The following is a 17,563-nucleotide window of genomic DNA, read 5'->3' on the forward strand; positions in this document are numbered from 1 at the left end:
AGCATTTTCCACAGAAACTGCACCATTTTACATTCCCACCAGCCATGCACAAGGCTTCCAGTTTCTCCACATCCTCACCAACTCTTGTTGTTTTCTGTTTTTGATAACAGCCATCCTAATGGTGTGAGGTGTCATCTCATTGCAGTTTTGATTTACATTTCTGGCATCATTTCATTGTAAATCTAATGGGCATTTTTCTGGCCAGGTCAAATTGCTTTCTGTTTCCCGTAGTTTCCTCCTCGACTTCAGAAAAGCAGGCCAACTCCCCCAAAATCACTTTCTGTAGGGCCCGTGTTCTGCATGACATCCTGCCAGTGTGTGGCAAGCCAATGTGCTAGCTTTAAACAATTTTTAAGCTGTGCTGGGTCCCAGTCTTGCCATAGTCTCCTTGTGGCCATATAGCCTTGCACACAGCTCACTTACACATCTTCCTATGCCTGTGTCATGCCTCTGACACCAGCTACCACTCCAAAGTGCTGTGTGTTCATGTCTGCCTTCTCAGTTTTCCAAATGCCTGCTGGCCCAATGAGGGACTTGGCTAACTGTTTCTGTCAAATTGACTTTATGCAAATTGCTTCTTTGACAAATTACATGGAGCTCGGTGGGATGGTTTGTTGTTGCCGGACTTGCTTGTAGAGCGAAACCCTTTGAGGGAGTGGACAGTTTTCTGTGGTGTCCAGCTCCAGAGCCTCCCTCATCTCTATGCCCACAGGCCATGAACATCGTCACCTCAGTACTCCTGCTCTATGGCAGCGAGGAGGAGGCTTTCTGGCTGCTGGTGGCCCTCTGCGAGCGAATGCTGCCTGACTACTACAACACCAGGGTGGTGGGTGAGTGTCTGCTGCCTGGTGGGTCTCGGTGAGGGCCTCCCTGGGTCTGACTCCCTGCCCAGCATGTCCCGCATGTGAGCCCTCAGAGGCCTCACAGCCATGCTGCAGGCTGGAGGCAGCCCCAGTACCCACCAGACAAGCTAGGAGGCTGCTGAGTGGGGAGCCAGATGCAGGCTGGCACTGGTCTTCTCACCAGACTTCAGTGGATTCCTGAGGAGAGGCTGGCAGGAAGAAAAGATGTTACACATTCGGTGGTTTTTAAAAGTTGACTTGGAGCCTAAATTCCTAAACATCTAACTCTTAAATTTTTTTATTGTAGAAAATTTTCAGCCTCACACTGGAGTGTATTGTATACCGTGGACCTGTTACCCAGCCCCACCTCTCATGACTCAGCAGGGGGATCCTGTGTTAGTAGTAGTTAGTACTTGCAAACGTATTTTATGGTATATAATTACCATAAAATAATTACCATCTGCTCTTTCAAGATGTCTTTTCCCTACTGTCTGTTTTGGGGGTCTCTACTCTTGGGGTCCTTTAGAATCACACCTGTTCACTAGCTTCAGGGCAGGTACACACAGAAGCCACCAAGGCCACTGTTACTTCTAAGGAGGAATTTGTGTTTCCCCAGGAAAAGAAACAACAACAGTATAATGGAAGAAATCATTCTTTGAAACCCCCAAATAAATGTGTAACATCTTCTCTTCCTGCCAGCCACTCCTAGGAAGTCCATAGGAAACCTGAGGAGACGCCCAGGGCTAGCCTGCACTCGGCTGTCCACTCTGCAGCCTTGTAGGCAGAGCTGGCCAGGGACCCTTGGGCTTCCTGCACCTCTGCACCTCAGGCCCTGGGGCCCACACCGGCCACCAGAGCCAGTGGGCAGGACTCACCATACACTTCCTCGTGTTCTCACTAGGGGCCCTGGTGGACCAAGGAATCTTCGAAGAGCTCACGAGAGACTTCCTGCCCCAGCTCTCTGAGAAGATGCAGGATCTCGGAGTAATCGCCAGCATCTCACTCTCCTGGTTCCTCACCCTCTTCCTCAGCGTCATGCCCTTCGAGAGCGCTGTGGTCATTGTCGACTGCTTCTTCTACGAGGGTATTAAGGTGGTCCTGCAAGTGGCCTTGGCCATCCTGGATGCCAACATGGAGCAGCTGCTCAGCTGCAGCGACGAGGGTGAAGCCATGACCGTCCTGGGCAGGTGACTGAATGGCCTACCTCCTCCTGCCAGAGAGCCCGACCCTGCATCAGCCCTGGGTGCTCCTCGGTCAGCATTCAGTGGCCATGTCCAGCAAGAGCCCAGCCAGGGCTAGAGTCAGGGACACTCCAGGAGGCAGGATGGAGCCTTCTCTCTGGTAGGAAACAAATGGCACAGGAGTAGTGATCACCACTTGGAAAAGATAAAACGAGTCAGCCCAAGCATGCTGGGCTGGAGGGCCTATTGGGTAGGAGGCAACGGGAGGAACTGGGCCGCCTGCTCGTGCCTTCCTTAGCCCAGCAGCATCACTCACTCCCATCACCCAGACTAAGGGCCCACGCTGGGCCTGCTGTGACTGCTGAAAGGTGGTCCTGGCATCCTCTCCTCCAGTCCCCATATTTTGCCCTCATAGACCCTCTGGAGGATCCAGCCCCTCCCTCCAGGCCCACAGTGCTCCTGCCCTAGGCCCTAGGCCTGCTTCATTATGGTTCTCCCTGCTCCCCTCTCACCTACCAGCATCCCACAGGGATCTTTCTGATCAGAATCTTACCATTTCTCCCTGGGACATGGGGACTCCCCTACCACTTGTGGTTCTCTGTACAAAGGAGCTGAGTCCTCCAGCCTGGCCTTCATGCCCCTTACATCCAGTCCCCTCCTTGCGTCATTCTGGCCCAGACCCTGAGCTCTGTACAGTCCTGCTGACCATGTGTGTGTACTTGTCTGGCCTGGAATCCCAGCTTCCCAGGACATCCTGGGTCACTGCCACTTGCCTGTTGAGCCAACCCAGGTGCTGTGGAAGCCTGCAGGGTTCCTGTTCTGGCAGGGTTGTCGCTTCCCTTCCCTGGGCTGTATGAGTTCTTTGTTCACAGTGATGTCAGGAGGCTCAGCCAGTGGTCAGAGTCTTAGACTGGTTCCCATGCCTGTCACACCAGAAACATCAGGCCCCTCCGTAGAGACAGGAACCTGTGGGTGTAGGAGATCAGCCACCCTCTCCCATCTGAGTGTCAGGCCCAACCCAGAGAGCCTAGGAAGGCCTGAGGTCCTGGCTGGCCAAAGTCAAGCCCTGTCTGAGGCTCTGTCCCCGGGATAGCACACCCCAAAGACACCTCCACAGCTGGAGTCCTCCTGCATTTCTCATGGGTCACTCCTTTGGTCCCTGATTCTTCCTGGCCAGGGAGTCCCCATGTCCCCAAGGACTCAGTAGAGGGAGGGAGCACATCCTTCCAACTGGGACAAAGCTTTCTCCTGGTATGTTAGGGTCTGGGCTTATAAAGGGTCTTGCCCATGGGACCCCCAGAGGGCAGTCTTTCTTCCTCAGGCCTTGAGGGGGCAAGGCCTTCTCTCCACTATTCCCAGGGGGAAAACTGATTTGCCAGGGCTCATCTCCCACCCCTACCCCCCTGGAGGACACCCAGCCCTCTGCAGGCTCCCTCCTTAATTGGGAGGCTCTGCAAATTAGGTCCTTCCACAGAACTTAGCAGTGGGTAAGAGGCCCCTATCACCTGTTAGTGGCCTAAACTTCTGTCCTTTAATCCCTCCAGATATCTGGATAATGTGGTCAATAAGCAGAGTGTTTCTCCACCTATCCCTCACCTCCACGCCCTGCTGACCAGTGGAGATGACCCTCCTGAAGAGGTGGACATCTTTGATCTCCTCAAAGTGTCATATGAGGTCAGCCCTCATCGGGGATGTTTGGCCAGGCCATTCGATTTAGTGCACGTGGGTGCAGGTAGCCTTGGCAGTGGCAGCCCCCTGCGTTGTCTCACTGAATCACCTTTGGCCTGCAGAAATTCAGCAGCCTGAGGGCCGACGACATTGAACAGATGAGGTTTAAACAGAGGCTGAAAGTGATCCAGTCCTTGGAGGATACAGCCAAGAGAAGTGTGGTATGATGGCCCCAGGTTGCCGGTGGGGGCAAAGGTGGGGTGGTAACCCAGGTAGGCTGCTCCTGCCATGCTGTCTTCAGACCTCCCCTCAGAGCTGGGCAGGCGCAGAGGTACCTAGTGCTGCCTCATGTGGGACTGGCATCAGGAGTGCAGGTGCCAGTCACTGTTTTCTGCTCATGGCTGGTCACTGGGAAACGTACATGATGCCCCAGTGTCTACAGGCCAAACACGAGCTTGCTGTGTGCTGAGCCTTCTGCCTGCCAGTGCCCCTGCCTCTGGGTAGTGACACTCAGTCACCCTCCACCCAACCAGTCCACCGACCTCTGCTGTAAGCCTTTGTCCCCCTCATCTCTGGAGGGAGAATTTACTGAGAAATTCTAGAACACTTTCCAAAGAGCCAGTGACCCAGACAGCAGCCACAAGATGCCTGCCCCTCACCTCTGTCCTTGACCTGGCATTCAGGACAGAAAACCCCCAGTGCTCCCCAAGGGAGTGCGAACTGAGTGGCAGATGGGTGTCGAGGGAAGCAAGTGGACCACACCCTTTCCTGAAAGGACTGCCCACCTGTGCTTGACTAGTGGGCAGCACCAAGAGGGTGGTTCTCGCTTTCTTCTTCCACATGGGGGTTCTCTCAGAACATCTTGCTTCCACCGTAGCAGGTACTTGAGAATCTCTCACTATGTTCATTTCTCTTTCCTTCTAGGTCCGGGCTATACCTGGGGACATTGGTTTCTCAGTTGAAGAGCTGGAGGACCTTTACATGGTGTTCAAGGTGGGCATTGCCAGCACCCCCTCCTTGTCCCCTGAATGCATCCGCAGTGCAGCAGCCTCCTGCCAGAAGAGAAGTAGATTTAAAAAACACCCTCAGATGTAGTTACCACAAAGCTCATGTGGTAGCCTTTCACCCTTAGAGTTTAGGCAGGACGTTACCTAAGCATCAGGAATCCACACAGGTCAGTTTATGCAGAAGAGCCACAGGACTATTTTGGTTCTGATTAATGCCCAGGAAGGCACAGCTTCAAGTGTGCTGGGTCCAGGTGCCGCATGTGCTGTCAGGCTCTCTGTCTCTGATATTGCTTAAACTTCTCTTCCTGCAGAGTGGCAGGGCTGTCAGCAGCAGCTCCAGGTCACCCTGTCCTCTCAGTAACCCCGGTGGAAAGAAGATTTTTCTTTCTGAGTGGTTTTTCTAAAGGCTCAAGGTGCTGTGACTATAGGGAGTGTTTGTCGCTGGGCCAAAGCGGCCATATGCCTACCCCATTGCTTGATGGTGGGATAGAGGGGCTTTTCAAGAAAATTTCAGGTGTTGTTAACAGATGAAGGGAACAGGGTGCTGAAGAGTGGGCACAAACAGCAAAGGCCACACTGGTTAGTTCTGGTCACTTCCAACCTGCCCCCCCTAGCTTCCTCTGGTTCAGCCCCTGCTGTACTGTGGCCTTAGGGTCAGAACAGTCCAGCGCTGCCCCTTGCCTGCCATGGGCCGCTGTGACCTGTCCCAGCTCTGTCCCAGCTCCCACACCTGTGAACAAGGGCTGGTGCTTCCAGCTCGAGAGGTCTTGTGAGGCTGAGTCTGTCTCAGTGCTCACCACTCGTGTCTCTGCAACCCTGGATGGAGGAGGAAGGTGGGCACATGGACCAGCCTGGTGGTCCTTACCCCCATCTCACCAGGCTGTGCTCCCTACAGGCCAAGCACCTGGCGAGTCAGTACTGGGGGAGCAGCAGCAGGCCCACAGCCGTTCGTCGGGACCCCAGCCTGCCCTACCTGGAGCAGTACCGCATCGACGCCAGCCAGTTCCAGGAACTCTTTGCCAGCCTGACGCCCTGGGCCTGCGGTGCCCATACTCCTGTGCTAGCAGGGCGCATGTTCCGGCTCCTGGACAGAAACAAGGACTCGCTGATCAACTTCAAGGAATTCGTGACGGGGATGAGTGAGTGGCTCCAGGGCTGTTTTCAACTGGAGACATGGGAGCCCAGTGGGGTTTCGTCGTCCCTCAGACTGGTGCTGCCCACTGCTGGGTCTGTGGGCCCCAGAGAAAGGTGAAGCTCAGGGGAGATCAAGAGGCCCAGGCCCACTCCCCGGGCCCCTCCCAGAGGGAGTCATCTGTGAGGGGGGGCCCAGTAGAACCTGCTGGAAGGAGAAGTGTGCAAAGGAGGGTCAGCGTAGAATTGGAAGCCCTCTTGTCAGCACGCCTCTCTTCTGGCCTTCCTCTACAGGTGGGATGTACCACGGGGATCTGACAGACAAGCTCAAGGTGCTCTACAAGCTGCACTTGCCCCCAGGTGAGAGCCTTCCTCCCACTCCCGAGTAAGGGGCAGTCACCTGTCCAGAGCTGGCCCTGCAGCATCCAAAGCACAGGCCTCTGGGGGAGCGGCAAGCATAGTGGGGGCTCCCCCTCCCCAGGAGCTAGTGCTGAGGCACAGCCCAGTCTTGGTCTGAGAGCAGGGCTCTGACCTGGGAGTTTAGCAGGAGTTCTTCAAGGTGGCGTCCCTGAGAACTGTACTGGCCCCAAGCACTCTGCTCTGGGTGGAGCTGCCCTCCTTGCTATTGGCCACACCCAGTATCAGCAACTGTCTAGGAGTGACTTTTGAAATACTGGTGCCACATTCATCCCCAGAGGCTGTCACTTCCCTGGTCTGGGGCTTAGCCCAGATAGGTAGTTTTAAAGATTGTTCTGTGCAGCCAGAGCTGGCAAGTCCTGCTCTTACCTGTGGCTGGTTTTTCCCTGTAATGTGACAAGCAGCAGTGGCTTCCGGACACCTCCAGGGAAGTTGTTATTGGCCACCAATGATTCTGCTGAGGGAGGGGCCAGGGCTCTCTTTCACTGGGCCAGGAGCCTGCTTTGTCCAGCACTCCAGTGGACCTGGGCCCATGCCCTGCCACCTCCCCGTGTGCCATACACTGTTCAGCCCTCACTGCACTCCCTCCATACATCAGGGAGAATAAGCCCCCTAGAACCATGTAAGTCCCCCAGGGACTGCTTACATTGTCCCCATATGGACAAACGTCCAGGATGCATAAAGTGAGAAGAGCAGGTCATTTGTGCACAAATGGTCCCCGCACGTATGCTGGCAGGAACACAGAGCGTCCCAGGAGATCCTCTGGGCACATCATGGGGAAGGAAGGCTGACTGGCCTCCAGCTGCACTGACTGGATTTTTACCTGGGACACCCATTACATTTTCAAACACAAGTAAAAGTCAAGAAAGTAGCAGTAACCAGAATCCAGCTTCATGGTGACTGCATGCTCTATGGCCGGGGGAGCAGGGCACACCTTTGTCCAGGACTCAGGAGGATGGCCATGGTGAGAGTCACATTTTGTCTTCCTGTCCTTGCCCTCCTGTCTTTCTGAGCACAGCCCTGAGCCCAGAGGAGGCTGAGTCAGCCCTGGAAGCAACACACTATTTCATTGAGGACAGCTCCTCAGAAGGTGAGCACTGCTGGGACAGGCCACCTCAGCCTCACTGGGGCCTACACCGGTGGCCTGCACCCCTGGGGGGTTGGGGAACCTACCTTATTGGGTCACTTGCAGAGGAGGGCACTGCCTCTCTCTGGGTAGACCCCTGGGGTGTTCTCACTCATTTCTCTTGTCTCTGCCTTCCTGGACTCTGGCCCCTCCTTCCCTCCCTCTGCCCTCCACTCTGCCCTCCACTCTCCTTTCCAGCATCTCCTCTGGCCTCCGATCTGGATCTTTACCTGCCCTGGGAGGCTCAAGGTTAGTCCCGGGGGGGCAAGGGCACCCCTCTGCCCTGGGCTTCCTCCAGGCCTTGGGCTCCATCTTCCTAACAGTTCCCTGCACGGTCAGGAGGCCTGCAAGCTCTTGGTCCCAGGGACGCCTCCTTTGTGGCTAAGTCCTGAGGAGGACCCAGAGCTAAGCACTCCTTGGACTGTGGGAGGAGAGGGGCGGCCTCTGCTTGTCATGGGTAGTCAGTGAGGACACGCAGCATGGTGGGCATTGCGCAGGCACCAGAGCGCCAGCCCCACAGCCATGTGCAAAAAGTATTCTGTTGTCTCATTCATAGGAAAAAAAACAAATGCTATCATTGCAACAGTGTAAAACAGGTGGAGGGTGGTGGGAGGTACTGTCCTTGAAAAATGTTTTTCACAGTCCACACAACTTTTCTGTTAGGGAAAACTATGTTTGTTGAGTACCAGTTAGAAGTCATCCCTGTGCTGCATCTGAAGCCTGTTGGGGGCATTAGTCCAGGGTGGTGGGGCATTCTGGGCCTAGGATTTGGCCATCGAGCTGGTCGTTTATAATACACTTACCAAACAGACCGAAACTGCCCTGTAACTTCTCGGGGCGGGGGGGGGGGGAGACGACATTATACACCAAGGATAATACACCCAACAGAAATTAAAAACAGCGTGTGTCAAGATACCCAGGGCAGCCCTGGCTCGGTGGTTAGTGCGTCAGCCTGTGCACCAAAGGGCTTAGAGTTCAGTTCCTGGTCATGGCACTACCTGGGTTGCAGGTTTGATCCCTGGCCCCTGTTGGGGCTCGTTCAGGAGGCAGCCAATAGATGTGTCTCTCTCACATTGATGTCTCTCTCTCTCTTTCCCCTTCTCTCCCCCTTTCTCTCTCTTCCCCTCTCCCTGCCCCCCCCCCCCCCACACACACACACACACACTGTCTTGGGTGAGGATTAACGAAAAGTAAAAATAATTTAAAAATTAAAAAAAAAGACACCCAGGGCAGTCAGCCCTGTTGACCTTGACTGTGAAGTTTGAGGACCTTGATTTCAAGTATACAAACTAAGCAAGCAGATGTACCTCTATCACACCTAGAACCTGGGCAAATGAGGAGTGATGTAGGCTCATCCCTAGCACTTCTGGGAGAGGCCAGGGCCGGGGGGGTCAGAGCCCTGTCCTCAGACACCATGTAGCCCGCAGGCAGTGGGTCTCCATTCCACAGTGAGAAGCCTGAGCCCAGAGGTGCGCCTGTCCTCCCACCACACAGCAGTGCAGGCCATTCAGAGCTGGGAAGCTGCCACCAGCCAGAGGTCCCCCACGGCCCCATTGCCTCAGCGAACAGGACTGCTTCTCCCCCAGTTCAGAGTCACATAGGAAGCACAGGGTGTGCCAACTCCAGCAAATGTGTCACACTTGGAAATACAGAGCCGAGCGGTATTTAAAACTTCACCCTCAGTTGGTGTGGCGGTGGAAGGTTGAATTGCTAATTAGTATCACATCCTGCAGAGAAATTTCAGCAGAGAAATTAGTTCTTGGATTTTTCTCCATAATGTGCACCACCATTCACTTAAACACTGAATGATGAGATTTATATTCCTTTGAAAGACAGGAAGTGAGGATGGGGTGGCTCTGGGGTTTAATGGAACCAGGTGGAGAAAGGAGCGACTGCTACAGGGCTGGCCGCAGCCAGTGCAGAGGAGCACAGGACCAGCCACTGGGGCCACATTTGCTTCTGCAGGAGCACATGGACCAGCCCATCACAGACCTCAGTGGTTTGGAGTCCTAACAAAGAATGTTCTCTGTGTTCTTTTCTTGGTCGTCCAGAAGCACTACGGCAGGAAGAGCGAGAGGGAGCTGGAAATGAGGACACCCAAGAAAAAAGAGGAGGTATATACAGGCCAGTCTCCGCTGCTGCTGGTAGAGACCTGGAGCCAGGAGGTCTGGGTGCCTGTCACTTCAGGGAACCCCCCCCCCCCCCCCCGGGAAATGGCAAACCCACCCTGACTCCAAGGCTCTCCCTGTGGAAAGGGTGAGGCCGTGAGGTGCATGTGGCCCATCAGCTGCCACGGGAGGCCCTGCACACATCAGCTCCAGGCCTGAATCTTCTTGTAGCTATGAACACCCCAGCTGCCGCCATCTCCCTCTCAGGGTGCCTGCTTTCTGCCGGGGCTGTTCTCATGCCGCCTTATTCCAGCCTCCCCGGGGTTCTATCACCATCGCGGGGAAAGCAGGTTGGCTCATCTTTATCAGTTTAGGTCAAACCTACTTTAGCATAACTCAGGAGATCCATTGGTGTTCTGGGAGTGTTCTTTCACCACCTCCCCAAATGCTGGGATGTTTTATAAAAGGACCCAGGTAACTCCATGCCAGACCACACCCTAACCCACTCATTCCCTGCTACTAGCCCCAGCCCTCTTTCTATCATGTGATACATGGAGTTTAATTTCTTCTCCTAACTCACAGAGGAGAAGGGGACCAGCCCTCCCGATTATCGGCACTACCTTCAAATGTGGGCCAAGGAGAAAGAGGTTCAGAAGGAGACCATTAAGGACTTTCCCAAAATGAACCAGGTAGGCCCCACCAGAGCCTGCAAAAGATGCTTGTGGGAATGCTAGCCAAGCTGGGTCCTCCCACCTGGCACCCCAGAGGGGGGGGATTCTCCTGTCTACCTCTAGATCCTGCTAGTCAGTTGACAGGGATGATTCCAGAAAGACAGGAGGCCAGGTACTTCAGGGCCTTGTTCAGGGCAGTGTCTCATGGTGACAACTTGCTCATATTTACTCAATATCTGTGAACCAGAGAAGCACTGGGGAAGGTTGTCCTCTGACAAGCAGAGGCTTGACACACCACCTTCTACAGGGAGATGGCATCACAGTGCTCCTCCTGCCAGGTCCACATGAGCGCTCTGCACACACAGGCTCCTTGTTTATTTGCTGGCTTTAGGTTTGAAGCCTGGTGTCTTGGTGAAGGTCTCAAGGCCAGGACCATAGATATGTAACCAAAGGCAGTTCTTGAGCCTGAGCATGGCCCTGCACTGCCCAAAGGAGCACCCTGCAGTCGGAGCGCTCCCGCCCGAGGGCTGAAGAGTGGGGGCCCTATGGACTGGGGCTTCACCCCATTCTCAGGCCAACAGGACTGTATGTGTGATTTCAGGACCTGGAATCAAACCTGTTCACCCCCTTAACTGACCAGGCTGCGCTTGCCTTGTCACCACCCTCTAAAGAGCTTCATCAAGGACAGAGTTGAACTCCCTTGTGATTAAAGATATAAAAAGCTCCAAGTGTCTCCAAAGCACAGGGAAGAAATTATTGTAGTCACTGTCATGATAGAAATAAGTCCATCTCTGCTAACAGAACGGACATAGAGACAGGGAGAGATTCCATACCATTCTCTGTGCTAGAAGAAGGGCAGATGGGAAATAAATCCCTTCTGAGGCCACCTTTCCCTCTTTGACCCTCACTGTTCCAGTCTGCGACATAGGCTCGACAACGTGCAGGTGTGGATGTGACTAACAATACAACACCCACGGCAGGTAGATGGCCAGCACTGGCAGTCTGGCCTGTCTTTCACCATCTCCCTGCCCATTTTCTGTGTTTCCCTTTAAAAGGAACAGTTCATTGAGCTGTGCAAGACACTTTACAACATGTTCAGTGAAGACTCCATGGAACAGGACTTGTACCACGCCATTGCCACAGTGGCCAGCCTGCTGCTGCGCATCGGGGAGGTGGGGAAGAGGTTCTCAGCGCAGCCGGGCAGGAAGCCCAGGGACGGTGCCCCCGGGGAGGACCAGCCACCAGCCCCCGACCCCCCTCAGGACCCTGCCCAGGAGCTCCAGCTGCCAGCCCTCAATCCCCCTCAGGACCCTACCCAGGAGCTTGAGCCACCAGCTGTGGGCGACCCCCAGGGTAAAGCTGGTGGAGACACCCAACTGAGGAAAGCACCTCAGGAGAGCCAGGTGGTAGGCGAAGGGGGCAGTGGCGAGGGCCTGGGCTCCCCCTCCCAGCGTCTGTCTGATGATGAAACCAAAGATGACATGTCCATGTCCTCCTACTCGGTGGTCAGCACGGGCTCCCTACAGTGTGAAGACTTGGCCGATGACACTGTGCTGGTGGGCGGGGAGGTCCACAGCCCTTCAGCCACCCCCCGCAGTGGGGGCTCTGTCGACACCGACTGGAGCATCTCCTTCGAGCAGATCCTGGCTTCCATCCTGACTGAGTCTGTGCTGGTGAACTTCTTTGAGAAGAAGGTCGACATTGGACTCAAGATCAAGGACCAAAAGAGAGTGGAGAGACAGTTTAGCACCTCTAGTGACCATGAGCATTCTGGGGTTTCTGGCTGAGTACCCCACCAAGTGGAGGCTGACCTCTCTCCTTCCTCTTGGTCTGTTTTCTTCCTAAGGACACACCCTCCCCTTCTCCAAAGAAGCAATGAATTGTAGAGGGAAAGAAGGCTGAATAGCTGCCGTTGGTGCCCAGGTAGAGGCTCCCACCCCTCTTCTAACCCTGGGCTCAGCGTGCCCTATGGACTGCCAGAGCCCGCCTGTCTGCCTCTGCTTGCCCAGTGCCTCCCCACCTGTGCCATAGCCAGGCCACGCCGAGTTCTCCCCCCATAGGAGCTCTCCTGCGGCTGCCTGCTGGGGGCCACTCGGTGGGGGTGGGAGGGAGAGTACCTGAGTGTTGGGCACCAGTGGTAGCTCTCCAAAAGCCCCTGAGCCAGAGCTCTTGGCTGAGGGACACTGGGTGCCATACAAACATATTCTAAATGTTCTTTTAGCTCATCCTCACCATTAACCTTAAAAACACATTCCTCAGGTCCTGATGTATTTCCTTGTGTTCATTTCAGTTAGCTAAAAATCACACTGTGCTCAATGCCTTAATAAATCCCTGAAAAACTAAAAACCACACTGTGGCCCTGGCTGGTGTGGCTCAATTGGCTGAGCATTGTCCCATGCACCAAGAGGTCATCGATGGGTGGTTCAGTGCCCGGTCAGGGCACATCACCGGGTTGTGGGCTCGATCCCCAATGGGGAGCATGCAGGAGGCAGCCAATTGATGTTTCTTTCACCCATGTTTCTCTTCCTCTCCCTTCCTCTAAAATGAATAAAAACATATTTTAAAAACGGAACTACGCTGTGTACAGAGCCTGAATGTGGCCCTCGACCCCCACTTAGGGCTCCTGGCTTCTCCACTTCAGGCTGCCTTCCAGAAGTTCCAGACACAGTCCTTACAGAGGTGGGGGTTCAAGGCTCCCAGGGAGAATGGGGACACAAGGGGCTGGTGCAAGCTGAGCAGGGCCTGTGGTGACCTGTGACAGGGATCCCTGAGCTCTGCGCTCCACTGGTGTGAGCAGTCTGGATCTGGGTACAGGAGGTGTGTCCTGTTGGGTTCAGGAAGCAGACTGTGGGGCTACAGATGACAGGCTGAGCCACAAAGACCCTCTTACTTTGCATCAGGAGCTGACCATTGGTGTTCAGTGTTTGACACACACACAGGGCAGCTCCTGCTTCTACTAAAAGATGCATTGCTTTTTAAAAATTTAACACTGTAGCTTTATTGAGACATAACTTACTATAAAATTTACTTGTTTTAATTTACAGTCAATGATTTTTGGTAAACTTATAGAATTGGGCAACCGTCACCAGAATGCAGTTTTAGAATTGCATTCCTGCCCATGTGCAGACAACCCCTATTCCTACCCTCATCTCCAGGAAATCACTACTCTACTTGCTGTCCCTAGATTTTTTAAAAATATCTTGTGCTTTTATTTTCTTTTTTAAAAAGTACATTTTATTGATATCCAGAGAGAAAAGAAGGGAGAGGAATAGAAATATCGATGAGAGAAATATCTTAATCATAGATCGGCTGCCTCCTGCATGCCCCCTACTGAGGATTGAGCCTGCATCCTGGGCATGTGCTCTCACTGGGAATCGAACTGGTGACCTCTTGGTTCATGGGTTGATACTCAACCACTGAGCAACACCGGCCAGGCTGTCTCTTTAGATTTTATGCCATTTTAAAAATAACAGTCTCTATGATATTACCTTGTTTACAACTTCTAGGTCACAATCTCAATAAATGCAGCAAAACGACATCAGGAAACTGAACAACTGTTTTCTTTCTTAACAAAAAATGTCATTAATTAGGTGGTCCTGGTCATAATGGCAATGGCAGCTGGGTCAATTCCAGCCACAGTTGGTGCAACCTATGTTTAGTGGCACTCACGGTGAGGAAGGCTCAGCTCCCATGTGGAAGGCCCTCACCTACTTGTCAGGCTGCCCAGGGTCAGAGTGAACATGTTGAATATCCTCCTGAAGCCACACTACAGAGGCCACAAGAGACCCACGTTCATCATCTGCCCTCTCATCAGGTCCAAGTCCTTACCCTGGGGAGATGGTAACCACACCCTATCCTGTAACACTCATGTGAATCCGCTTCTGACCGGCTATGAAGGTGAGTAAAGAGAACCTAGACCACTTACCCAGTGGGGACCAGAGCACTAGTTTGGACCATTACTCTGCCCTTGAACCAGAAAAGTGTATAGGACTTTAAGGTGACCTTCTTTCCTTGTCTCAAATGATGACTAGAGTGTCCTGATCTTCCATCCCTTTGCTTATGGCAAGAGATGGCTTGTATAAATAACAGACTGGTCATTTAAAACGTCACTAATTAACCCAGCCAGGCGTGGCTCAGCGGTTGAGCGTCAACCTAGGATCCAGGCGATCGGGGTTCGATTCACGGTCAGGGCACATGCCCGGGTTGCGGGCTCAACCAATGACTCTCTCATCATTGATGTTTCTATCTCTCTCTCTCCCTCTCCTTTCTTCTCTCTGAAATCAATAAAGATATATTTAAAAATAAATAAATAAAACGTCACTAATTAATGTCATTTCCTTACTAGTATTTATACAACCTGCATGCTTTTCCATAAAGTAATTTCAGACTCATACCAGAAAGACTGTTCTAGGCCATATTAAGATACTATGTACATAAGAATCCCACACAGCAGTTTAAAGTCTTAAATTGATTGGGGTTTGCCAACTCTGCTCCCCTCAATATGGTAAAATGTACAAAAATGTAAACAATAGTACTTTCATCTATTTATCATGCAACCAGGAATGATACTCAAAATGCTTAGCAACCAGAACAGTGTCTAAAACTTTCACAGCTAAAAGCTTCTCTAAAAGAAAGGCTGTATTCATCCACATGCCAGCCAGCCAAGGACCAAGTCCTGGGACACGCAGCCTAAACCACCAGCAGCGAGGCTGGATGGAGAAGGCAACATTTTCAGCTTGCTGTAATTTAGGACATCTCAGAACTTTCCTCTTGTCAACAGTAATGTTAAATAAGACATGGATAATACAACGAAAATTTTAATGTATTTTCTGTATATTATATCTTTTTAAACTGCTTACCAAGTCATATAGTGTAACGAACCATTCATCAAGTCTTTCTTAGAATTTTCAAGAAAAAAAATATATGTATGAGTTTTAAAAAGATTACATATTTATTTCAAAAGGAGGAAAAAATACAGAAAAGTAGAAAAACAATTTTCCTAGTCCTTAAGACTACTACTCAGTATTTTGGTGTTTATTTTTTTCTGTATTTATCTTTTTCAAAGTTGAATTCATACCATATTCAAAATTCTGCTCTTCATTATTAAGCATAAAACATTCTTTGCATATGTCTTCTTCTCTCCGCCACAATTGAAACCAGAGCCCTAGCTGGTTTAGCTCAGTGATTAAAGCGTCGGCCCATGGACTGAAGGGTCCTGGGTTCGATTTCCAGCCAAGGGCATGTACCTCAGTTGCAGGCTTGATCCCCAGCCCAGGTCAGGGCACGTGCTGGAGGCAACCAATCAATGTGTCTCTCAAATCGATGTTTCTCTCCCTCTCTCTCTCTTTCTCTCTCCCACTCCCACTCTCTCTGGGGGAAAAAAAAAGCAATGGGAAAAATATTCTCAGGTGAGGATTAAAAAACCAAAGGAAAGCAGAGGTCAACCGAGCCTGGTACTTGTGCTACCTGTCACTACCCAACCAAAAAGCAGAGACAGGGATTGGATTATAAGTGTGTGTTTAATAATATCAGGTGCAGGAAATCTGGGAAGGTGACAGGTAAACCCTAACATCCATCTTCCCCTTAAGCTTGTTAGGATTAAGATTATATAGGGGAATCAGGAAAGGGGGATGTGGGTAGGGAGTACAGGGGGGTTCAGGTGATTTGCACTCTTGAAATTTGAGTCCCTGAGGGGTCTTGGGTCTGGAATGCCTTCATTACTGGTCCCGGGAACAGGATGGTTGGCGTTCTGAAACCAGTCAAGCAGCGATCTCGATCCGGTAGGCGTCATCCCTGTGTTTCTGAGACCTAATCCATCAGCCTCCGAGTTCCTGGTGGCCAGGAGTGTGTTAAAAGTCTCTTTGTGTGTGTTTTTTAATTTAAATATATCTTTATTGATTTCAAAGAGAGGAAGAGGAGAGAGAGAGAGAAACATCAATGATGAGTCATTGATTGGCTGCCTCCTGCTGGGGATGGAGCCCGAAACCCGGCCATGTGCCCTGACGGGGAATCGAACCTCGATCTCCTGGATCCTAGGTCAATGCTCAACCACTGAGCAACGCTAGCCAGACAAAAGTCTCTTTGTTCTTGCCTGGTCAACTCTGAGAACTGAACAACTCTTAGCCAGAACATAAGGTTAACCATATACAGTTGATTAATCAATTACTTACACATTTTGTTCATAAAAGGGAGGAAAAGGAAAGAGAAAGAGAATTAGACGGAAAAAAAATTAATCACATTTTTATTCTATCCTTGTACCCCTATCACAATAACTCAAAGATGTGGAAATAAAGATTCTCCCCAAATGAGAATGGGGACTAGTTACCCAGAGCTGCCATAGAAAAGGAGTCAGTGGGTCTGGCGTGGCTCAGCGGTTGAGCCTCGGTCGACCTAGGATCCAGGCGATCGGGGTTCGATTCCTGGTCAGGGCACATGCCCGGATTGCTGGCTGCAGCCAATCAATGACTCTCTCATCATTGGTGTTTCTATCTCTCTCTCTCCCTCTCCTTTCCTCTCTCTGAAATTAATAAAGATATTTAAAAAAAAAAAAAAAAAAGGAGTCAGCCACCGTCACCTGCACTTGGCAGAGCAAAGACAAGCGGAGGCGCGGGAAAGCCTGGTGACAAGCAGGCAGGTCTCAGGGGTGCGGGCGTGGGACGCCGAGGCTGGCTGGCGGAGCAGGATGTCTTAGGTGGTTGGCTGGGGAGCATAACTGGCTTCCTCTGGTTTGTCTTGAGCCGGGGAAACCGGCCGTTACCGACCAAGTGCTCGCTGCTGGAGAGGTCGCGGTTTGGCCTCGGGGGCTGGTTACTGCAGCAGCTGTCAGGTGGTCTGGTCACTGCACGTTTGCACAGTCAGACTCAAACATAAATTTTTTAACTTTTTTTCTAACACAAGCTACTGTTCAAAATTTGAAAAATATAAAAAAGTTTATTAAAATGTATAAAATCATCCATAACCCTAACCACCCACACCTGGAAATAAATAATGCCTGGTTTTGCACCCCTGGGATTAGGGACACTGGTGCCAGCACTTTCTCTTCAAGCGCGCGCCCTGTTGAGAACCTACGTAGTCACCCATGCCGAGCTAGCGCGGGCAACCCTTCTTTGGAACGTTATTTCCATGTTTTCGGTTAAACTTCAGGGAACACTAGTACATAAATAATACACCCGGGCCTCTCAGGGTCGTATTGTGGCCGCCAGAGTGCTTCCCATCTCCCGCTCTGCGGCGTCCTCGGGAAGGTTCTCCTCCCGCCCTCGTCAGGCCTGGGAGCTGTGCCTGTTGGCAACGACGGTTTGTGGCATGAGGCGCGTGCCGGTGTCTGGCGGGCTGGCGCCGGGCCTGGTGCTGAGGGGGCGCGGGGGGCCTCGCTGCTCCGCCTCCGGGGGCTGCCGGACGGGCCGGTTTCCTTC

At 52.1% G+C, this 17,563-nt stretch overlaps 1 protein-coding gene across 2 annotated transcripts in view; it reads left to right on the plus strand.

Annotated features, from left to right (window-relative positions):
* Positions 1-13,705, plus strand: part of TBC1D9B (TBC1 domain family member 9B) — a 40,445-nt gene extending 26,740 nt beyond the window's left edge. The window contains exons 11-21 of one of the 2 annotated variants that reach the window (XM_087816253.1): positions 713-830; positions 1,744-2,029; positions 3,568-3,697; positions 3,814-3,912; positions 4,616-4,684; positions 5,594-5,837; positions 6,124-6,189; positions 7,265-7,621; positions 9,424-9,486; positions 10,063-10,169; positions 11,207-13,705. In XM_087816253.1, the coding sequence (XP_087672379.1) occupies positions 713-830; positions 1,744-2,029; positions 3,568-3,697; positions 3,814-3,912; positions 4,616-4,684; positions 5,594-5,837; positions 6,124-6,189; positions 7,265-7,621; positions 9,424-9,486; positions 10,063-10,169; positions 11,207-11,938 (2,271 nt within the window). In that variant the 3' untranslated portion in view covers positions 11,939-13,705. The remainder of the gene's footprint in view (positions 1-712; positions 831-1,743; positions 2,030-3,567; positions 3,698-3,813; positions 3,913-4,615; positions 4,685-5,593; positions 5,838-6,123; positions 6,190-7,264; positions 7,622-9,423; positions 9,487-10,062; positions 10,170-11,206) is intronic. The other variant, XM_087816254.1, reaches the window with a different exon arrangement.
* The last annotated feature ends 3,858 nt before the right edge of the window (positions 13,706-17,563 follow it).

This window comes from Miniopterus natalensis, chromosome 4 (assembly GCF_054644295.1).
Source record: "Miniopterus natalensis isolate mMinNat1 chromosome 4, mMinNat1.hap1, whole genome shotgun sequence".
NCBI classification, from domain to species: domain Eukaryota; kingdom Metazoa; phylum Chordata; class Mammalia; order Chiroptera; family Miniopteridae; genus Miniopterus; species Miniopterus natalensis.